General features: G+C 39.1%; 3 protein-coding genes across 6 annotated transcripts in view; 2 read left to right on the top strand and 1 right to left on the bottom strand.

The window, feature by feature from the left end:
• Window positions 1-14,653, top strand: part of LOC125154273 (acyl-coenzyme A synthetase ACSM4, mitochondrial) — a 20,013-nt gene extending 5,360 nt beyond the window's left edge. Inside the window, exons 3-13 of the mRNA XM_047838292.1 lie at window positions 581-788; window positions 4,569-4,712; window positions 5,609-5,765; window positions 7,610-7,689; window positions 9,129-9,252; window positions 9,977-10,057; window positions 10,193-10,294; window positions 10,760-10,887; window positions 10,986-11,085; window positions 12,757-12,876; window positions 14,480-14,653. Coding sequence (XP_047694248.1) covers window positions 581-788; window positions 4,569-4,712; window positions 5,609-5,765; window positions 7,610-7,689; window positions 9,129-9,252; window positions 9,977-10,057; window positions 10,193-10,294; window positions 10,760-10,887; window positions 10,986-11,085; window positions 12,757-12,876; window positions 14,480-14,566 — 1,331 coding nt within the window. The 3' untranslated portion in view covers window positions 14,567-14,653. The remainder of the gene's footprint in view (window positions 1-580; window positions 789-4,568; window positions 4,713-5,608; window positions 5,766-7,609; window positions 7,690-9,128; window positions 9,253-9,976; window positions 10,058-10,192; window positions 10,295-10,759; window positions 10,888-10,985; window positions 11,086-12,756; window positions 12,877-14,479) is intronic.
• On the bottom strand, window positions 10,716-23,968 carry THUMPD1 (THUMP domain containing 1). Of its 2 annotated transcripts, XM_047838273.1 has the most exons (5): window positions 23,610-23,968; window positions 22,113-22,287; window positions 20,428-20,676; window positions 19,187-19,636; window positions 10,716-12,714 (listed from the first exon to the last, which is right to left on the bottom strand). In XM_047838273.1, exons 1-4 carry the CDS (start codon window positions 23,838-23,840, stop codon window positions 19,215-19,217), a joined length of 1,077 nt encoding a protein of 358 aa, XP_047694229.1. In that variant the 5' UTR covers window positions 23,841-23,968; the 3' UTR covers window positions 10,716-12,714; window positions 19,187-19,214. The 2 variants fall into 2 exon arrangements, with proteins under 2 accessions (XP_047694229.1, XP_047694228.1); XM_047838272.1 differs by lacking the exon at window positions 10,716-12,714 and having other exon boundaries at window positions 15,791-19,636; window positions 23,610-23,967.
• The window catches only part of ACSM3 (acyl-CoA synthetase medium chain family member 3), a 62,126-nt gene continuing 61,155 nt past the window's right edge, over window positions 22,998-23,968 (top strand). For all 3 annotated transcript variants that reach the window (XM_047838269.1, XM_047838270.1, XM_047838268.1), the window contains exon 1: window positions 22,998-23,694. The gene's annotated coding sequence lies outside the window, so the exon portion shown is untranslated. The remainder of the gene's footprint in view (window positions 23,695-23,968) is intronic.

Here is a 23,968-nt window from a genome sequence, read left to right as displayed (position 1 = left end):
TGTTATAAAATATATACAAAAATGAGATTAAAACAAAGAATTCTAATATCGCAATAAAATTTTTTAATTCTAATTTTTCTTCTCATCCTCAGTGGGTTACCCTGCAAAACTCACTTTGGAGACCACTGGTTCAGAGGACTGACTAAGATAATGTTCATTAAAATATGTTATGAGCTGTAAAGTGCTATTTAAATATTATATAATAATGATGCAAATGTTTCACAAAAATGTTATGCCATTATAATGCCTAATATATGCCAGACACTTACTACTATTTTCCCTCATTTTTCAGATAAGGAAAGGAAGGCACAGAGAGATCAAGTAACATGTTCAAGGTCACAAAGCTAGTAAGTTGCAAGGACAGAATTAGACCCAGGGACTATCAGAATCTAAAGCCAGTGCTCTAATGATCTCCCAGTGACCAAGGTCCTGTAGGATGTCCCTGGGGACCGAGACAAGGGTATCTAAAGGCTATAATCCACAACTCCTCTCTACCAAGCACAGAGCCTATTTCAACAGTCTACAATCTTACCTGATGGACAAAAGTTCTGCTCAGCTCAGGGCCCTCTCTCCTTCCCAGGGCTGGTCTTCATGCCAGGAACAACCCAGCTGACAGCAAAAGACATTCTCTATCGGCTGCGAGCATCCAAAGCCAAGTGTGTTGTGGTCAGTGAGGAGGTGGTCCCAGCAGTGGAGTCCATCATGTCAGAGTGTCCTGACTTAGAGACCAAACTCCTGGTGTCTCCACACAGCCAGAACGGGTGGCTCAGCTTCCAGGAATTATTTCAGTGAGTATTTTCCCCCGCCTCAACTGCAGTACCAGCAATAACACCAATTACAACTGTATCTCGGAGTCTCCTTGCCTCAAGGACTCAGCAATACTATCACTCAATCCAGACCCCGTCCCATAAAAGAATCACCTAATATGGGGTGCCTGGGTGGCTCAGTTGGTTGGGCGGCTGACTTCAGCTCAGGTCATGATCTCTCAGTCTGTGAGTCTGAGCCTTGCATCAGGCTCTGTGCTCGCAGCTCAGATCCTGGCGCCTGCTTCCGATTCTGTGTCTCCCTCTCTTTCTGGCCCTCCCCTGCTTGCTCTTTGTCTCTTTCTCAAATAATAAGCATTAAAAAAATTTTTTTAAGAATCACCTAATAAAATATTTTTAAGCACAGAAGAAAAGATGTAGCTCTGCCTCCGTTTCCCTACCTCCTACTGTGGCTTGTTATGAGTATACTGCATGGCTTGGATTTAGCCTAATCCTAGATCACCTCTCCCACTACTCTCCCTGCCTTGATTCCCTCTGGCCACCCTTTAATTCCCCAAACATGCCCCACTTCAAGGCCTTTGTACCTGCTGTTTCTTCTGCCTGAAATGCTTTTCCAACATCCTCTTCACAGCTGACTCCTTCCTGTCAGATTTCAGCTTGAATGTTTTATTCTCAGTGAGATTGTCTCTGACCACCCTATCTACAGAATTCCAAACCATTCTATCACATCATCCTGTTTTCTTCATAGCAGTCATTACTATCTGAATATTGTGTCCAGTCATTTTTCCCTTATGTACTGTGTTTTTATCCTCTGCAATAGGGGTTGGCAAAATAGGGCCCATGGGCCAATTCTGGCTCAGCACCTGTTTTTGTAAATCTTATAAGAACTGAGTAGAGTAGTTGCAACAGAGACCATATGGCCCACAAATTCTAAGATATTTGCTGTATGGCCCTTTATAGAAAATGTTTGCCAAACTCTGCCCTAAACTGTAAGCTCTAAGAAGACAGGGGCACTGTTGATCTGCTTGGTTGATCACTCTATCTCCAGTTCCTACCATACAGGTGATAGTTAATAAATATTTGCTGAATGAATGAATGAACAAAACAGATCACTGAACCTTGGTTTTACTCATATGTAAAACAGGGATAATTATACTGCACATATCTCAAGTGTTGTTTTGGGGATAAAATAAGCTAATATGTGAGAAAGTAATTCCTCAACTATAAAAAAAAATAATAGAATGTTAATTAATGGTATTATCCTTCAAAGAGCTATTAAATACAATATTTTTTAAAAATTCTTCCAGAGAAGCTTAAAGAAAGAAGACATGAATAGGGCAGTGGTGTGTGTGTGTGTTTGCTGAAATGAAATTTTATCCTACTAATTAATGCAAACCAAATTCCTGTTATTAGTCAATCCAAAAATTCTCTCCCAAGGGCTATGCCAATGAATCCTGTTTGTGTCTTTTATAACCTGTGTACCCTGGGATAAGTCAAGTAACATCTCCGAAACTCTCTCTTATCCAAAGAATGGGGATAAGGATAGTATATACTTCACTGGGTTGTAAAAGAATTAAATGTGATGAAGCATGTGAAGTGTTTAGTATAAAGCCTGGCACATAGTAATCACTCCACAAATATGATAGTAATTATAATTACTCATATGATTTTCAGTTAATAAGGTCATTCGGCAGTGTAGTGATTCCCTAAGGTAATAGCACCCAGATTATTTGAATATGCATCTCCGTCAGTAAAATATTTTTAACACTCCCACAATACATGCATATTAATTTATAAATCATATACATGTGTTTTTGGTTATTACACAAATACCAAAAATAAATACTTTAAATAATAAATACAAGAATGCATATAATTTGAAGTCCTCTTAGTTTCTTCCCCATCTCGGGTATCTTATATACCCCTAACGGCAAGCACCCCTACTTCACAGGTCCCTGCCCTAACCAACTCTGCAATGTGCCATTGAGTCCCTTAAAGGTGCCCAAAAAATCAGAAGAAAAAGGACTTTGAATTCACTGAGAAGCAAGATATCCCAAAATTTAGTGGCATAAAGCAACATTTTATCTTCTCAAGATTCTGTAGGTCAGAAGTCCACGCAGGGGCACCTGGGTGGCTCAGGTGGTTAAACGTCCAACTTCAGCTCAGGTCATGATTTCACAGTTTGTGGGTTTGAGCCCCACATCAGGCTCTCTGCTGACAGCTCAGAGCCTGCAGCCTGGAGCCTGCTTCAGATTCTGTGTCTCCCTCTGTCCCTGCCCCTCCCTCTCTCACACTCTGTCTCTCTCTCTCTTTCAAAAATAAATAAACTTAAAAAAAAAAAAGTTCATGCAGGCCTCAGCAGAGGCAGCTTATCCTTCTCCATATCAGCTTGACTGAAGCTCAAGGACCCAAGGGGGTTCACTCACAAGTCTGAGGCTCTGGTGTTAGCTATTGGCTGAAGCACCTCACTTGTCCCATACATGCCCTCTGTCTCCAGCAGGAGGGTCTGAACGTTTTCCTATGGTGGCTGCATCCCCCCACCTCTGCCCCAGTGAAAGTGAAAACTACCAAGCCTCTTAAGACCTAGGCTGAGAAGTCAAAGAAATTCTGCCACACTCTGTCAATCAAAATTAGTCATAAGGCCATCCCAGATTCAAGGAGAGAGGACATAGGCTCCACTCCTCAGTGAGGGAAGGGCATTCTTGTGCAGGGTGGGAAGGAAATGTTGGAGATGTCTGTGCAGATAATCTTACACAGATACTGTTATTATCTATTCATAGAATGCTCTTAGCTTTAGTAATAGGAGACCCAACTATAAGTGGCTTAAACAACATAAACTATTTTATTATATGACAAGTAAGAAGTACAGAGATAGAGCCGAATGAGAGTTGGTTATTCAGTAGTTTGATGAAATTAGCATGAACCCAGATTCATTCATCTTTCCATCGTGCCATCCTCAGTGTGTCTGCTAATCCCTCCTGTGATCCCAACATGGCTAGGGTTGTCCCAGACATAATGTACTTTCACAACAATATCCGAAGTCCAGAAAACAAGATAGGTGGGGTGAGGAAAGGCAGCATCCCTTCCTCATGACTCTTTAAAATAAGGAAACGTTTTCCATAAAGCCTTTAAATCTCATTGACCATAACTGCAACATGTACCCATCCCTAAATCAGTCTCTGGTACAAGAATTAGCATGATCAGCTTAGGATAATCAAGATTCACCCCCTAGAGCTATATAAGGAACAGTCTCCCCTGCCTGATACCTGAACAAAATCAGAGTTTTATCAGTGCAAGGAAGAAGAATGGGATGTTATATGGTAAGAAGCTGTGTCTGTCAGCGATACTGAAGATGCTGAACAAAAAGTATTAAAAAGTTTGATTCAAATGCCAAAAGATCTTCCTTTAAATCATAAAAACTCTTGAAATGTTAATAAAAATTCACAAAGATTCATTGATTTTTGAAAAAATCATAGATTAAAAGAAGCACTGAGAGAAAAAGTTTAAATACACATCCTTTTGCCATTGATTTTGAAAGTCTCTTGGTTATCTATGTGACCTACACAAAGGTGGCACTTAAAAAAACAGACAAGTGAGTTGTTAAAGCTTAGTACTTATCTACAAAGTCCCTTTAAGATTTCTTGAGAATTTCCTCTCAAGGAGGCTTTGGATTAGGTTTTGTTCTATTAACTGTTCTCTGGTATCAAGAAGATATATATATATATGTATATATGCAAATATATATAGAGAGAGATAAACTGGTCTGCCATCTTCAGCCACTATGTTGGGATCCATATTTTACAGATCTGCCTCTGCAGAGCACAGCTGTGTAGAAACAGGAAGTCAAGAACCAATGGCCATTTATTTCACCAGTGGGACCACAGGTGCTCCCAAGATGGCCCAGCACTCTCAGAGCAGCCTTGGAATTGGGTACACCCTTTGTGGAAGGTAGGGAGGAAAACTGTTTTTGTTAAATTCTCCCCTGAGCTGCCCACATGTGTATCCAACTGAGCTGACACCACCACTTGGAGGGTTATTGGATTTCTCCAATATAATGTCTACAAAACACAACCCTTGATGCCCCTGCCCAACCCTAGCTCAGTAAATGGCACCATCTCACCAACTGATCAAGCAAGAACTTCTGCATTAAATAGGCGATGGGAATTAAGGAGTGCACTTGTGATGAGCACAGGGTGATGTACAGGAATCACCCTTGGCCACATCTCGATAACCGTATGTCTGGCTCCTTCTCATTGCCAGAGAAGCTCACCCACCCAGAAAGGCCTTCCTAGATATCTTAAAGCTATCACATTACCTGTTTTATTTTCCTCAGAGCACTTATCACTATTTGATATTATGATACTGATCTATACTCATTCATTTTATTGTGTGCTTGTTAGCTATCTGTCTTGCTGAAGTAAGAGCAGATATCTAGTCTATCTCACCATGCTAGGCAGAACAGTGCCTAGCATATATTTACACAATAAATATTTGTTGCATCAATGAACAAACCTAGAATATCATGCCAAACCCAGCCTCCCTATTTTCATATTACCTAGGATTCTGAAGAAGTTCTCTAACAAAATAACAAAAGTGGGAGGTAGAATAATAGCTCATCCTGCCTTCGGGTTTCTTTTGATCTTTCTCTGTAGCCCCTGATGTTCTGGCCAGTTCTCAAAGACACCAGTTTGTTTGCTTTTCTGTTTTTGTTTTTGTTTTGTTTTGTTTTTTGTTTTGTGGGATTTCTTTCTTTCTTTAGCTTTGTTTTGGTTGGGGTTTTTTTTTTTTTTTTTTTTTTTTGTTGTTGTTGTTTTTTGGTCTTGTTGCTTCTCCATATCACTTAGGTATTGGCTAGACCTGAAGTCCTCAGATATCATATGGAACATGTCTGACACTGGCTGGATCAAGGCTGCCATTGGCAGTGTGTTTTCATCCTGGCTTCAGGGAGCGTGTGTCTTTGTACATCGGATGGCCCAGTTTGACACTGACACTTTCTTAGATGTAAGTCATGACTTCTAGCTACATCTCTCCCTTGTCTCCTCTAAAACTACAGAGAAATGATTCTTCAGAATATAGTTTCCTGGGCTTGTGGAAATAATTCCTTTTTAAGAACTGAAGTCTCCAGGGACTTGACCTTTGAATGTATTTAACAGAGAGGAAACACCCACAACACTCTCAGGCATAAAATCCACTCTTGTGCTTCAAACTGTTCAGGATTTCTAATGTCCCACTGAGCATGAGATTCTAAGTAACAGATTAGAAGTCTCAAGTCCAAACAAATCTTTGGTTTCTGACTCAGTGAAACAAAAACAATAGGTGATAAATCCCAAACCCTGTGTAGAGAAGACTAAAAGGTGGGGTCACCTTTCTCCCAGAGCAGCTCCTTCCATTCTCCCCTCACCCTGAGCTTCTCACTTTGTTAATTCTCAGAACCCAATATTTGTCTTGAAATCAGGCATGTCCCTCCTTTTCAGCCAGAGACAGCTAGATTGAGGTATCAGATTGCTCTCATTTCTTTAGCCTTTAGAAAGATGTGATTCAGGCCAATTATTTTTCACCCATGAAAAATCAATTATGTTTAACAAAATACATGTTATTAAACAAACACCACACCTGTGTGAATAAAAGCTATACTCACCCTGTTATTTTGCTAACTGGTCTGACGAGATGGCTTGAGGGTCTTAACAGAAATGCTGGGTAGCATAAGAACTAGGATCTCTCCATCAGGCTAATAAAGTGTCCTAAGTAGATAAACTAAGTTTGCAGTTCTGAAACCTGCATTTTTAAAAATAAGAATAATAATTTTATTAAAATATTAAATATTGTATAGTATTTAAGTAAGATACATAATATACTTATTTTAATCAATTTATTTAACATTATATTAAGACATAGTAATGCTAGTAATATGTTAATAATATTAATGTATTATTATATTATTAATCTATATTATTTAACATATTAAATAAGTTGATTAAAATAAGACTATTCTTATTTTACAAAGATAGTGTGTATTTTAAAATACACACAAATACACAAAGATGTGTGTATTTTAAGTGCTCTAAAAACTTTACGCTATTCTTAGGTATAAGCACTTACACCTATTAAGAATAGTTGGAATCCAGGGAGCAATTACACATAGTAGAGATGTTCACTTACAGATCAAAAGTTTTTCATGATCCAGAGAGACTAGAAATACATCTTGAAAGCCTTCTCTCAAATGTTTAAGTTTAATACAAACTGTCAATTTATCACTTGGCATAGTCGAACCTCTCTAGAAACAGGAAATCTAAAACGTGAGTATCTCTCTAGATTTAACCTGCCTATGTCATTATTTTTCTTTAAGGAGCTAGAGGGAAAATGAGCCCAGCAAATCTGGGCCCGGAAAATGACTTATGCATTTAATCAATCCACTCGAGAGGACTGGTATCTTTTATAGAAACAGTACTGGGAAAGTTTTGGTAGGTTAGCTCACATCTAGGGGGAGTACTGTGCAGGAATATATGGGCAGGAGGTTTCAAAATTCCACCATGAAAGGTAATTTGCACCCCTGAGGTAGAATCAACCAGTTCGTACTTTGGGGTTGGTCTCAAATTCGACAATTTACTTTTTGTTGAATTTGATTGTGTGTGTCTATTACTGTAACATATATGTATTCTTCCCAATAATTGGAAGTTTCCAACGGACATCCAGTCACTAGTGACAATAAATATTTGCTTTCTTATGCCTAGTAGTGATCATGAGATGAAAACATGCTAATGATAGACGTTGAGGGGTTGCAGACATCAGCTCTGGTTGTGGCCTCTAATGAACCACTTCTGAAACTGTCTTTCTCTATCATCCAGACGCTCACCACTTATCCCATCACGACCCTGTGCAGCGCTCCCACTGTGTACCGGATGCTTGTGCAAAAAGACCTTAAGAGGTACCTGGGCAGAAATCTCCATTTGAACCACAAAAAAAGCTATAGTCCCGCATCACCCCTTCTCAGCGCAGGATAGCCCAGGTTTCCTCAGTCTTGCCACTAGTGACATTTGGACTGAATAATTCTGTGTTGTCGGGGACTGTCCTGTGCACTGTAGGATGTTGAGCAACATTCTGCCTGGCTTCCACCTACTAGATGCCAGTAGAACCTCCCTCGCAACCATCAAAACTGTCTTCAGATATTGCCTAATCACTTCCCAGTTGCCCCTAAGGATAGCCTCTAGGGGCAACTGAACATTTTCCCAGGGACAACCAGAACCCTGAAGTCTGAGAACCAACCTCCCTCCCCAAAATACAGCTGCATTCATATTGTCTTGAAGAGAAGCTAATGAAGTCTTATGACTTGAAGATTATAATCAATTTATCCAAATCATCTGAACACCTAGTGGACTTGCAATGCATATTTACTTAACTAATACAAATTGAGTACCTGAAGAAAAAGAGAAAGGAAGAGAGAAATAATTTAAGTAGTATAGGCTCACCCATCCTCTGCACCCTCAAGTGTGGATGCCCAGAAGGGAGAGTGCTATGAAACAAAATAAAGCAGATATGAATGTAAGCATCTTGCTCACATTTCAAGAGTAGTTCAGGGCTTTCCAGGATTATTTTGAATAGGCACAACTCCTGTCCTCCCCATTTGACACCTCAATGCACCGGAGCTGGGCTATTCCAGACTTCCTCACTTGAGAAAGTGGGCAGTGGAGTAGTAAGGCCAGTGGTTAGCTGACCAAGCTCCAAAGCCAAACAAGTAGGGCTCCACTATTTACTGATAGTGTGACCTCAGACACTCCAGATGACCTTACTAAGTCTCCTTAACTCCATCCACAAGAGAGGATTAAGGGCTGCCTCCTGCGGTTGTGGAGAGAATTCAGGGAAATGGCCTACTTGGTGAGATACTTGACAAATGGTAAGTGCAGGGTAGTCAATTCAGCCCTTTATTATATGTGAGGCCTCGAACAACCTCTTTATATTCTCTCAGCCTCAAGTTCCTGATCTGTATAATAAGGATGTGAGGATTATGAGAATGCTCCTAAAGCCCTCACAGCATAGTAGGTTCTTAATTAATGTTAGCTGTTTTATCACTTGGCCCATAATAAGCACTTAAGATCATTATTGGTATTTTCTCCTACCTTCTCCCCTCCTTTAATGATCTGCTAAAATGCAAGCTCTGTCAGGAAATTTTATTTGAATTACTAACATGCCCCACACACCTACAACCATGTCTGACAAGATAGTAGGTGCTCAAAAATATTTGCTGACTAAACTTTCCTACTACTTGTCTTTCCTAGCTCATTTGCTTGTTGCTAGAACATACTAATAATGTTTTAGTGAAAGCCACTCAGATTTCTCCCATCAAAGACCCTATATCTGTGTCTACAGATATAAATTCAAGAAGCTACAGCACTGCTTGACAGGAGGGGAGCCACTCAACCCCGAGGTGCTGGAACAGTGGAAGGCACAAACTGGACTGGAACTGTATGAGGGCTACGGACAGACAGAAGTGGTATGTTTAATGGGCAGTTTAGGTTTAGCACATTGGGAACATTTCAACCCCAGACTGAGCCCCTGGAGAGTCCCCTTGGTGTTCTAAATTTTTATGGAACTTCCCAGGATACCTTACCTTGCAAGTAACCACCAAAACCTCTGAATTGCCCAATTAGGTTTGGCTAGAGGGGAATTAGGATTATTCCTTCCAGTCTTCCTGCCTTCTTCCCATGCTGGAGAAGTCTCAAAGGTGTTAGGGGTCAGAGAGGGTCAGATTTGAGCATCTCATCTCAGCAACACTGAGGACCCCACAGAGCCCCAGTGGGGAATTTATCCCAAGGTGCACTAAGGGGTATCCTTAGTCTAAGGAGTAGTTTTCAAAGTGTGGTCCTCAAATCAGCAGCATCAGCTGCACGTGGAAATTTGGTAGCAATTCAAATTATCAGACACCCCACCTGGCCAGACCTACTGAATCAGAAACTCTGAGATGGTGCCTGGAAATCTGTGCTTGAAAAATGAATGCTCCAGGTGACTCTGGTACACGCTTATGTTTGAGAAGCACTGATCTAAAATAATGTGCATGTGTGTATGTGTACGTGTGTGTGTGTGTGTGTGTGTGTGTGTGTGTGTGTGTATAACTGGGAAAATCAGTCAATACTGAGTCTTATGTTTTATTGTCATGATATAAATAGCTACAGAAATTGAATTTTTACATCCTTATATAAAACATGTTCTCTCAACAGGGAATAATTTGTGCCAATCAGAAAGGACAAGAAATTAAACCGGGCTCAATGGGCAAAGCAGTACAGCCCTATGATGTCCAGGTCAGTAATATCTGTTTCAATAAGGAAAAAACTTTTTTTACAGTTTTCTACTAGTCATTGTACAACTATTTATAACCTGTTTTCACACTGTAAAAAAAACAAATTTAGGAACCTAAATTGTTTCTTTCATTCTAGATTATAGATGAAAATGGCAACGTCCTACCACCTGGCAAAGAAGGGGAAATTGCCCTCAGACTACAGACTACACGGCCTTTCTGTTTCTTCTCTGAATATGTGGTACAAGAATGTAAAATATGCTAGTCACCCTTTAATAGAAAAGGTGGTACAGGGAATCATACAGACTTGGGTCCAGATTTCATATCCATCACGTGTTGCTGTGTAAATTTGGGCAAGTCACAAAATCCAAGTCTATTTCATCAACTGCAAAATGGGGAGAATATCATCTATCTCCTAGGAGTTGTGCAAAGATTAAATTCTATGTGTAAGAAACCAGTTGCAGTGAGTGTCCTCAGAAAAGACAACTAGGCAGGCTGCAGAGGGCAGGGAGGGAGTGATAGGGAGTGGTAGAGGTGGAAGAGGGGTTTACTTTTTATTATATTCTTGAACCTTTTGTATTCTACACTAGGAATTACATTTCTTTAAATTAATTTCTTTTAGAAATAGAATGCACAATGTACAAGTCACTCCATGGGTGCCATAGCCCTTTGCCTATTCTGACCAAGAGTCATCTTTGATTCCTAGGACAATCCAGAGAAAACCGCTGCCACGATAAGAGGGAATTTTTATGTCACTGGAGACAGAGGAGTGATGGACAGTGATGGGTATTTCTGGTTTGTTGGTAGAGCTGATGATGTCATCATATCCTCTGGGTTTGTATATTTGCTACTCTTACTCTTAGGAAGTAATTGATTTTCAGGGGAGATCTATTGGGTGGTGTAGTGACCAAGGGCTTCTTTTCCTCTTCCAGGTACCGTATTGGGCCATTTGAAGTGGAGAGTGCACTAATCGAGCACCCAGCAGTTGTTGAATCAGCTGTTGTCAGTAGTCCAGATCCAATCAGAGGAGAGGTAGAGTGAATGTCATTAATGTAGCAATTTCATATTTTCAAGTTCTATCCATTTGACCATGTTAAGGAGTGAATCAGGAGTAGTTATGTACTTCTTATTATGAAGCACATGTGCCAAAAATGTATACTGGGCAATCAACTTTACAAATGAGTTGCATCTCAAAGGGGATGTATTAGCATTCTTTTAGAGGCAAATGACAGAAACTCAACTCAAACTGACTTAAGTTTTTAAAAAAAGGAATTTACTGGCTCACACATAAGTGAGGTCTTCAGGTACAGCTACATCCAAGGGTTCATGTGAAGTTAGCAAAACCGTCTCTCTCCATCTCTTGGCTGTTGTTCTTTAGGTTGGTTCCATTTGGAAAGGTTCTTCCTACTTGACAGCAACCACTCCAAATGCACACAGCTTAACAACCAGGAAAAGAGACAGCTCCCTTTCCACCAGTTTCAAGCAACTCCCAGAATAGTATTTGCCTATCTTAGATCACATATCCAACCAACGTGGTCCAGGGAATGGTATATGCTCACTGGCCAGACCTGGATCATATGCCGGTCACTGGAGGTAGGAGTTATTGTCAACACCACTAGAGAGAGAAGTTAGGGTAATGCTCCGTAGGAAACTCAGGGTACTGTTACTAAAAGAGGAAGAGATGCTACAGAAGAAAAAACAGCAGATTCTACTGTATGTACTATTGTCACGGAAATCAAAATACATTTCATTACAGGAACAACGCAAATAGGATGTTGTGGCCAGGTTCCCAAACAAGTCCAACAAGCCTACTTTCAACCTATTAAAGGGAATCTGGGGAATGACAGGAATAACCTTAGGTTTAGGAGGAAGCCATGTAGTATGAAAGGGAGACTTTTCCTTTCCTTGAGGAAATTTCTAATAGAGTAAGTAGCAAAATTCCAAAATCAGTTTCTGTATCAGCATCCTCCCACATCTCTTTCTCTACTGCCTGAATGGCAGTGACTCTATGGATCCCACACTCAAACCTCTTGTACCACTTCCCCATTCAATGAATTCCATTCTTCAAAGTATTTTCCTCCTGCTACCATAGAGCTCTCAATAGAGCTGATTTCAGGTGAACATTAGAAGTAAATACCAACTAGAATCAATGTAGGAATAATTAATAATTTATACTTAACTAACTTCAATAATTAATTAGTGAGTTTTGCATGGTATTCCAAAGAGAAGCAAAAAAAATATTCAGAGGTAGACCAATCCTTCCTGAGAGTTCATACCCCAGCATACAAAATCCCTCCACTAAGCCTCCCCAAACCCCTTTCAAACTGTATTCTCTGGGAACTCCATTTGTCCCCCCTACTGCATGTTTCTAACAGTGTAGGTTTGAAATAAGTGGTTATCGGTAAATCAAGGATTGCCTATTAGGATTAGTCTGACTGAAATGTCAAATACATGTGGACATGTAAATAAAACTCAACCTTTACCCTTAATGAAACACTGCACTCCTCACACTCAGAAACCATTTGTCTGGAATTAGATCTCAAAACCTCATTTGTAATCCAAGCTCTGTTCAGAGGTGATCTCTGGATTTGCATTCATCACTCAAGCTCCTGTTAATTACAAATACCTGTGTTCAGCATTGGCTCCAAACTCTTGATATGTCTGAAAAACAAACATCAATATAAATGCACTTTTCTCCTGCAGGTAGTGAAAGCTTTTGTTGTCTTATCTGCACCCTTTAAATCATCCAACCCAGAGAAATTAACTCTTGAACTTCAGGATCATGTGAAAAAATCAACTGCACCTTACAAATATCCAAGAAAGGCAAGTATTTTTGCCCAAAAGTTAATGTATTACCAAACAAGGGTCTAAGGTAGTAAGTACATAGAGTTTATTAGCTTGTGACTTTATGTTTGCTCAGTATGTAAGCAGAGGATACCTATTTCAACTTGTTTTGCCCTAACAATTTTGCTTTAGAAAATTTATTTTCAAATATTTGATAAACTAGCTTTGATCAACTCTGCAATACTGAGTAACTACTAAGGACCCTTTTAAGACTAATCAGCCCCATTCCATGAGAAAAAAAAAAAAATACTGGCAAATTGATTTTAAAAACCACCTGGACACACCTGGGTGACTTGGTCAGTTAAACATCCTATTCTTGATTTCAGCTCAAGTCATTATCTCGGCTCAAGTCATGATCTCACAGTTATGAGATACAGCCCCAAGGCTCCACGTTGAGCATGGAACCTACTTGGGATTCTCTCTCTCCCTTTCTTTCTGCCCCTCCCTGTCTCGTGCTCTCTCTCTAATAAACTTTAAAAAATGTTTTTAAAAAATGAAAACAGCACCTAATTCAACAATCATGGCACTCTTGATCCATAATACCCTTACAAATTCAAAGCACAGGGCTTTAGTATCAAACTGACCAAACTTAAGGCTTAGAAAAATATATATATACTATCCGAAGAAACTGTGGAATCTTTCCTGAGACCTTCTTCTTCAAGGGAGGATTTAAGAATAATTCTATAAAAGGGTGCCTGGGTGGCTCAGGTGGTTGGGCGTCCGCCTTCAGCCCAGGTCATGATCCTGCACTTTGTGGGTTTGACACCTGCGTCAGGTTCTTTGCTGACAGCTTGGAGCCTGGAGCTTGCCTCAAATTCTGTGTGTGTGTCTCTCTCTGCCCCTCCCCTGCTTGCACTCTATCTCCCCAAAATAAATATTTTTTTAAAATTTTAATTAAAAAAATAATTCTATATAAAAACATAGAGATGGCACTGCAACTTCCTTCCTTCTCATCCCAGAATACTATTGGTTGATATTGATCCTTAACATGAGAATTCCATTTCAGTTGGTATTTCAACCAAAAGGTAGTTAACTTTAAGAATAGTTACATTTTCTCCATTAAATTTACTAAATCCATGGCAGTTGATTTTCAGAAATGTTATTTGAGAAAATTTTAAAATACAATAGTTACATCTTGAGGAAGGGAAACGAAGAGGATTTACCATGGACATAAGGGGAAAATTGTGTGTACTCAAAATTCTCTCTCAAAAATCTCCCTCAGAAACTGCAGGACCCAGTTCTTAAAAGCCCAAACCCCAAGAATTAACTTGTTTCCTTGTGCATTTAGGTGTGGCCTCTATTTCCCTGGGGTAGTGGAGGCCTAGGTCCAATTGAACTTAGGAGTAAAGGAATTATTATATTCTTCTGACAAAGCACACAGCCTTTGCACTAAAAACCCATGATGGAGCTCCATTGTCAACTTTACTATATAAACACAAGAATTTCAATGAGCTTGGTGGACGAAGACAACCCCTAGACTTAAACTCCATGCTAGAGTTGCATGAAAGCTTTCCCTATTGTACTGACAGCTGGGATTGTCAAAATGGAATCAAGTGTCTCATAATGTGTTTCTGTTAATTAGGTGGAATTTGTTCCAGAACTCCCAAAGACAATCACTGGGAAAATCAAACGCAACGTTCTGAGAGACCATGAATGGGGTAGAACATAGCCTGATAAGAGACGATGGCATTAAGTTGTTAATAGGGCTGCTTTTAGTCCTTGCTTCCTAACAATTTAGTGATTAGTCTCTTAAAATGCTGAAGATTTTTCCTGGTTGAAAAACTCAATTTTTTGTTTTGCAATTAGCCAAAAAATAAATGAAAATCTAAAAACATTTGGGAAGAAAACTGCTATAATGACCAAACTGACAAAGGCAATGCTTTTAATGATTTGCAAGGGTTTAAAATAGCAAATAATTACTTAGAAAAGCACAGTGGACATTGAATTATCTTGTGAATGATTAAGCCAAAGTAAAGATTAGAACTATTCTAAAAGTTCAAGACTGAATTTCTTCAAGGTGCTTGGGTGATTCAGTTGGTTGAGCATCCAACTTCGGTTCAGGTCATGGTCTCGCAGTTTGTTAGTTCTAGCCCCACATTGGGCTCTCTGCTGTCAATGTGGAGCCCACTTTGATCCTCTGTCCCCCATTCTCTCTGCCTCACCCCTGCTCATGCTCTCTCTCAAAAATAAATAAATCTAAAAATAATAATTTCTAAGATCTTTTTATTAGTTCTTTAAAATATTAATATTTTATAATATTAATTTAATTTTATTAGTTTATATTTTAATATTAATATTAAAATAAGGAATATAAATAATCCAAAAACCAAATAAGTGCATTTAATTGACTACTGTATTACTATACCTCCTTTTGAAGCAAATTCGCTGCAAAATATCTAAAGTTTGGATTACTTAATAAGAGTAATTATTCAAGAGCAATTATTAAATGTTTTATATCTTTTTTTATATAATCATTTATAAAAATGATTTATATTTTAGGACAATGTATAATTTGACATAAAAACATCTTTTATGAGGTATCTATTATAAATCAAGAGATTTATGGGGCACTTAGGTGGCTCGGTTGGTTAAGCATCCGACTTCAGCTCAGGCCATTATCTCACCTTTCATGAGTTTGAGCCCCACAGCCCTGCGTTGGGCTCTGTGCTGACAGCTCAGAGCCCAGAGCCTGCTTCAGATTCTGTGTCTCCCTCTCTCTCTGCCCCTGCCCTGCTCACACTCTATCTCTCTCAAAAAAAATAAACATTAAAAAAAAATTATATATATATTATACATATGTATGTGTATACACACACACACACACACACACACATAAATCAAGAGATTTACTAAGAGGAAGAAAGAAAGAAAGAAAAAGCACAGAACACCAATCTTTAGGGAACAAATTTATTTTGATTTTTCTGAAAATATCATAAACTATGAAAAACAAGCTAAATATCTGGCCATAACAAAAGCAAAATACAAATAAAAAGAACATTTAGAAATCATGTTTAGCCTTAAGCAAACATGTCTCAAAATACCAAGTATAACACCCTATCCTCCACAAAGCAAAACAAATTTACTAAACCACAACACTGGAGTTTTTTTTAGCTGACGTAACTTAAAAACAAAAACAAAAACAAAAATTAAATGGAAAAAAAAAAAAAACAACACTCAATTTCCACCCTGGTATCTTGTCACTTATAAAGCAACATGCTCAAAAGTCAGTGACAATAAAGTTATGAAACCTGAAAATGCATCAATGAATGAAATCAGATTCCAACAGAACACAGTGCTTTACAGCTGGAAAGAATAGCTTTTGTCGAAGGTCTTACCAAATAAAAATAAATACAAGAGGATTAAAAACAAACTACTAAATCAAAATCTTTCTGTAGAGTAGCAGCTTTCACAAAGTAAAAGGAACCCAGTTCCACAAACTTAGATGTTCTGTAAGCATGTGGCCAATTTTATTCCCAGAGTCCCAAAGTCTTGCACTATCAAAATAAAAGTGTCTTTGTCTTGGAGCAAGTCTGATGAAGGCACCAAAATCCTATCCTCCGTGACAGTTAAAATGCTCTGATCATCCTTTTAAAATGATCTCAACCTACTAAGAGTTAACACTCTAAATATCTAAAGATCTAGAAGGACTTGCAGCCTCATCTGCATTACCAAGGTCCAATCTATAGTCTTTTCCCCTCCCTAATCCTTCTAGTCTGGTTTACCAAGCAGGACCACTAGTTTAGAAGGATAAAAATACATTACCACATTCCCTGGCCATTAAACAGACATAGACGTTGGTGAAGGAAGACTCAACATTTATAATACTTATGAACTTTTTAAAACTTAAAAATAAACCCATCTAAAAGTGAATTTCACAGCCTCTTAATATTTATTTTCAACCTGGACTTCTTATGCAGCCCTCTTTGGTGAGTCTCTTCCAGTTTTTTTCAGTAGTTTTACCCTGGGGGAAACCTTGAAAAAACTTTCAAATTAAGTTTCATGGCATGTGAGTGTCAGCACTAAGTTTAATACTCTTATTTCACAGAAATCCTGAACTATCAGACTATGACTCAGAGAGTTCTTTCTCTTCTCCTGGACAAAATTTCAGGCTGAGATTCAGAGAAGGGATTTCGCACCTAGTCATACACAGGTGTTGAGAAAAGGAGGGGAAAGGCTATTTGGTTTTGCAGTTCTTCACAGAGAGTTTTAGTTAAGGCCTCAGACTCGTTGCTATCTTTTCTTCACTCTCATGCCCAAGTGGGTGTGGAAACTTCAAGAGTTCCTTTGGCGATGTGACTGTTCCAACGAGTCAGTTATCAATCCAAGAATCTTATCACTTTTAAGAAAATACATTTTCTCCAGGACCTTGCAGGAACTTGTTTGTTCATGTGATTAAAAAAAAAAAAAAAAAAAATGTCTGCTAAATAGACTAGTGTCTTAGCCATCCTTCATCTCCAAAGCACTCTGCAAAATCTGGCCTAATATTTTCTTGTAAGTACTCTGGCAATTGACCTTTCAACTCAAATATCCTGTTGAGAACTCTTCTGACAAGCCACTAGATTTCTGTATGTAGATTTATATGCTCTTTGTTCAGATTTGAGCTTTATTTATTTTTAAACATTCCTGCATAAATGGGTCTTTAATAAAGTTAACCATTTCTGCAGCATTATCCAGAACTTTCTTCATTTCAACTCCAAGTGTTTTATATCAGCACCTCTCTGGGAAGAAAGCAGTGTGCTATAACATGAATGTCAACATTTCCTTTTACCAGAATGAGGCAAAACTGGTCATGGAGCCAAGGATGAGCACCAGGAGTAGAGATGACAGACCTTCAGTCTTCAGTTATAAAGACCATTAAATTTATATTGCCTTTGTTTTGAGAGGCTCCTCGCAGCAGAACAAGCTTTCTTGAATTTTGTCATCATTCACCAACCTTACCAAGGCTATAGTAGGACAAATATTCATGGAATCTGTTGACTCATCAACCCAGACAGAGAAGCGGCTGCTTTTCAGTTAATTACCCAAACCTCTTTAGTATCAGGAGACATAAATCAATTTATTAAACTGAAAGTGAAGGCTTTTCAATTTCTTATACTGCTTCTTGCCCTCACATTTTAATGTTATATTGGTATTATTACATTGGTATTATTATTATTAAATTTTTCTAATATAATGCTGCTACTAAAATTTTGCTTTCTAAACCTTTTACTGAATGTGATTTTTTGTTTTTTTAAGATTTTATTTTTAAGCAATCTCTACACCCAACAGGGGGCTCAAACCTACAACCCCGAGATCAAGGGTCACATGCTCTATAAACTGAGCCAGTCAGGTGCCCCTGAATGTGACTTTTTTAAACAAAGTTTACTGTTTTGATATTCCAGGTGCCATTTAAAATAATTAACATCTTTACTTATCAAATGGCTATGATTTATAGTTACAATTGCTAGAGCAAATGCTAGGTTTGTAAGTTGCATTCCACAATGTACAATGGAAGACAACAGCTTGGATTGTAAATCCGTAAGATCACTGAAAAGTAGCTTTCACTGTAAAGAAAGAATTTGTGTCCCTTGTTGCACTGGCATACCAAAGTACCACAGAAGACTAATTCTTCATCACTAACCTCAACAGAAATGTCTGTATTTCTATGCCTAGAATGGTCCTCTTCTATCTTACACCATGACCTCAAAAATTGCAGCACTGGAACATCAGATTTGTTTAACAAATGTTAATAAAATATAAAATCTGCCATAGTAACTAAGAGTTACAAAGTAACTCTAAGAATCACAAAAAAATACAAAAACTTCACAAAAAACAATTCACTTCTCACCTAGAAGACCCATGTTTTTGCAATGTTTACAACAAAGTGACAGGGGACAGATGAGTTGCAACATGTAAAAATTCCTTCCTTAGAATGCTAATTTCCCTAGGAGTGTCTCTTACAGAGTTTGTTTACTCCAGTAAGTTAGATGGCAGTGCAGAAAGGGAGGCTGGGGAAAGTAATCATGAGGGAGAGCCCAACATTAGCCTCCTGTCACCCTCCCCTCCATGCAAGTGCTCACCAATTATCCACAGTTTCTCCCAGCTAAACAAAATTCACACAAGCCAAACTGCACCTGGCACATGGGGCTGAAAAGATCTCCAACATAACTGTTAATGGAGCTGCTCAATCACTGTTCGCTATTGTGAGTACAGCATTATGCAACATACAAAGTTCAAAACCTGTATTTTCAGTCACAATTTTATACAGAATCCTACCAACATCTCACCAAATGCCACCAGAGAAACCTACCTGCAACATCAAGTGATTTTTTTTTTCTCTATGAGAGGTCATTTTCATTTGGCTGAGATCCTTCTGTGACTTGACTTTCAAGTTCAGGATTAGCTCCTCCCTCACTCACCACCTGTGTCTCAGATCTTGGTTTTGTGTGCCCCAGCTCCTCATTATTTTCTGGTACCACTTGCTGGTTATTTTTTCCTTCTGCTGGGTCATTTTGATTTGATTTGTCACCAGATTCCAATTTAGCTTCTTTCCCATTTCCTGCTTGTGCTGGCTGCTTTGGGTTAAGCTGTGATGGGTCCTTAGCACTCTTAACCACCTCCTGGAGATTATACTTCCTGAACAACATGTAATCTGTCACAACACTCAGGCAACAGACAGCTTTAATGATTTCTACTACCACTGTGTACTGTGGATTGGTAAGATCCACTTTATTTTCCGAATTGAGGCTGCCTACTATTCCTGTAACAAAAAGAATAGGGAAACACTTAGAGGAAGAAGGGTACCATGAAGCTTGACAGATACAAACACAATCTTTCATCTTTCCATTTGGGACTTGTTAAAAGCAATATACATACTAGTCTATGCTTCTACATGGACCTCAGTCAAACTCTGTGAACTCTTTCAATAAATAAATACAAATAAAATCCTGAAATATTTAATCAGAGTAATTTTTTTTCCAAAGAAAATTCAATCTTGATTTGGAAGATTTAATATCTAACTACCAGAAAGTTTCATATCCAAGTCTGTTAGGTCTGATATTATTTTAAGGACTTTTTTTTTTTTTTTAAAGTAATCTCTGTCCCCAATGTGGGGCTCGAGCTCACAACCCTGAGATCAAGAGTCACATGCTCTACCAGCTGAGCCAACCATGCGCCCTTATTTTAAGGACATTTTAATATACTTGTTTTATATCCAAAAATATAAGCCTTAAATCTTAAAAAAAAATTCCTAAAAACAAGTATTTACTGGGGCCCCTGGGTGGCGCAGTCGGTTAAGCGTCCGACTTCAGCCAGGTCACGATCTCGCGGTCCGTGAGTTCGAGCCCCGCGTCGGGCTCTGGGCTGATGGCTCGGAGCCTGGAGCCTGTTTCCGATTCTGTGTCTCCCTCTCTCTCTGCCCCTCCCCCGTTCATGCTCTGTCTCTCTCTGTCCCAAAAATAAATAAACGTTGAAAAAAAAAATTTAAAAAAAAAAAAAAAAAACAAGTATTTACTATTACATACGAATGTAAAATCACTAAAAGAAACATACCTGCCAATTCTTTGATAACTTCTTCTCTATTCATGTGGCTGTTATTTCGAGATTTATATACAATCTGAAATGTCCCTTTGTTTGGAGCTTTAAACCAGGGTTCCAAAAATGTTTCTGCATATTTTTTCATGTCTTCTAAGAAAGCCTTGCATGTGCCCGAAATAGGTAACATTCGTAGAATAACCCGAGTCTTCTTCTTCTTGGTTTTATACATATCCTGAAGAATATGATGTACCAATTTCTCAGGTTCTGAAAGAAAAGAAAAAAATCAGCAAAAAAAGAACAAGAATACAAGCTCTCAGACATTTTAAAACCTCTTCAAACTGTCCAAAATGAATTTTCATTGTCAGCAACCTACATCAACAGTATAGAAGAAATCATCATGATGAACATTAATAAGTCTAATCAAACAGTTTTTCCAACTTTCTTCACTGCCTATGATTACTACTATATCTAATGTTAACTCTTCAGCATTACTACTGCTTTCACTAAAAACATCGGTTCATGAAGACACTGGAGTTAACATTTTTGTGATGTCTGACTTGTCCAAATAAGACCATATTGTTTTCCTATAACAAGAGCAACTACCAACATATTGTTATTAAACAGCAGTGTTTTCGTTTTGTTTTTTTTTTTTACAATAATAAACAAAACAAAATCTGCAAGTCACTTTATTTTTTTTTTTTTTCAACGTTTATTTATTTTTGGGACAGAGAGAGACAGAGCATGAACGGGGGAGGGGCAGAGAGAGAGGGAGACACAGAATCGGAAACAGCCTCCAGGCTCTGAGCCATCAGCCCAGAGCCTGACGCGGGGCTCGAACTCACGGACCGCGAGATTGTGACCTGGCTGAAGTCGGACGCTTAACCGACTGCGCCACCCAGGCGCCCCTGCAAGTCACTTTAAAAGATTTAATTCAGGGGTGTCTGGGTGGCTCAGCAGGTGAAGCATCTGACTCTTGATTTCAACTCAGGGCATGATCTCACTGTCATGGGATCGAGCCCTGTCTGGGGCTCTGAGTTGAGCATGGAGCCTGCTTGGGATTCTCTCTTTCCATCTCTCTCTGCCCCTCCCCTACTCACTCTCTCCAAATATAAATAAACTTAAAAACCACACATTCAACTCATCCATTGATCAAATTTGTACAAAAATCCAGATCTCAGAACTCAGAGGAGCCCCAAGACCATGAATTACACAAAATCATCATATGATCCTTAGGCCACATCCTGACGACATACAAGTCTATTTGGGGCTACTCAGTGTTTTCAATACTTTTAAATTAGTTAACTACATTAAAAAATCTACAAACTTCTCCAGATTTCCACCTTCTTTCCAAAAATCAAAAGACCTGCCTCTATTAGGACTACATTCCAGATGGCTAAACTCATTCCAAATTGGCTGGAGCTGAATAGCAGCTGCTTCTTTTAGACAGAACTCGTACTCTTGTTTCACCTAAAGTTACACGCAAAGAAAGTGGCAAAGCCAGGTTTCCACTCTTAAGCCAATGTTATGTTCACCACACCATTCTACCTTTCCATATGCTTAGTGCTAAAACAGTGTGAAGAAGATCAATCAAATTATTAACTGAGCCGTGACCATGAAGCCACTTTTTAGGCAGTGTTCACTAAGACAAGGAGATGTCTAGATATTATAGGCTCAATAATCTTAAGGCTTATTAGGCACACCTATCCCAAGTGTCCTGATGAAGACTACGTTATTTGCTCCACTCTCCACTGATTGGAATCTTCTTAGCTTCATCTCCGTAGATGCTTTAATGTCACCAACTTCTTTCTTCAAGGCAGCCTCCATATCATCATCTTCTCCCTCACTTCCAGAGGGCTGCTGATCTTTGTCTGTAAACTGTATAAAATTAATGAGCAAAAATGCCAAAACAGCTCATGTTAAAAGCTAGAACTATATATTTATGTGAAACCTCCAGTGGCAGATGATCAATACTGACAATAAAGCTTTTTATTAAGAAACTGACACATCACTCCCTACAAAATGTAGAGGAAAAAGGAAGTTCCTTCAGACTGGGGTACATATAATTTGAAAATGCTTTCAAAAACATCTTGACACTCTGGGACACAGGGAAATGTGCTCACCAAATGAATTACTTCAAGGTAAACCTTAAATCCCATCACTAGATATCTTTGTACCTAATGAGACAGTCTCCTTTTGGTGAGATTAGACCAACCTGTTATGGCATTAAAAACCCTTATTTCTATTCTACTAAGGAAGAGGGAACAAAAATAGTTTGAGAATTTGCTCAAGACACCAGTGGAGACAGGACACTAACTTGTTGCCTAGTTCTCTGCCCCACCAATGGAGCTTGCCAGTCAGGCACCAGTAATAATTATACCCATTTATGGAACCTTTATTATTTATCAGGATGTATTTATATACATAAGCAACTTGTCAGCCAACATTAAATATACTATCATTTATTCTTTTTTATCTAGCTCAGCAGAATTAAATAATACACCCATGCCGTAGATCTAGTAAATAACAGTACTTGAATCCAAATCCCCTCTGTATTATCTATCCTCCCCCTTTTAATTAATTCAGGTGTTTCTGTATTAGTCCAGATCTTATGCCAATAATATAAAGATTTCCAAACTGTGTCGAGACAATTAGATCTTAGATGGAATTGGTACAAAAATTTTTGCTTTTTAAAATGTATTTACACGTGCATTTGAGAAATAACTAGCACTAGTACTAAACCCACTATTTCAGACACAATGCTTAGGACAATTATTACAACCATGGCGTAAAGATGGTGGTAAGATATATAAAAACTATGACGACCAATGAAGTTTCCCCTGTGAATTTGGACCGTTTACTTAACCTACTTGAGCTCCAGTGTCCTCGTGAATATTACTTCACAAGTCTACCGTAAGAAATAAACGTTTCTTTGAGGGCTTCAGAAACACAACACATGGATCTCAGAAGCAATCTATAAACAGGAGCCCCTGTGATTAATAACGGGAAAAACCCCTCAAATGGGCAAGCTTTTCAAGCAGCGATCTACAGCGACCCGGCAGCGATCTACAACTCAGACTCCGCGAGAAGGCGGGAACACAGACCAGGCCACAAAACTCGCGCACGCGTAGAAGACAGGCGGCCTTCCTGCATGCCTTTCTTTTCTCAACAGGCCCGCTTACCCTCTCTGGGGCTCGTACCTTTTCCGGCCCGTACATGTCGTCGCCGTATTCGTTGAGCAGACTGTAGGCCTCCTCCACGCACTTGCGCTCGTTCATGTTGCAGGTAATGAGAATGCCCTGTAGCCCGGGTTCCAGCTGCCGTGGCCCACCGCCGTCGCAGCGCCGCGCCCGCTTGGCCTGCACATACTGAGCTTTCCCTTTGCGCTTTCCACCGCTAGACTGAGGAGGCTGCTGGACGGGGGCCGCCATGGCGCGTGAGAACCAAGGCTAGCGAGAAACAGCTTTCTCCTCTATTCCAGGCTTCCTCACCTCTGCTGACGCCAGCTGCTTTCGTCTTGTGTGTGCGACGGCCTCTCTTAGTCCCGCCTCCCACGTTT

Source organism: Prionailurus viverrinus, chromosome E3 (genome assembly GCF_022837055.1).
Source record: "Prionailurus viverrinus isolate Anna chromosome E3, UM_Priviv_1.0, whole genome shotgun sequence".
Lineage (NCBI taxonomy): Eukaryota > Metazoa > Chordata > Mammalia > Carnivora > Felidae > Prionailurus > Prionailurus viverrinus.
Note: the sequence above shows the minus strand (reverse complement) of the source record. Positions and strands in the feature narration are given on the sequence as shown.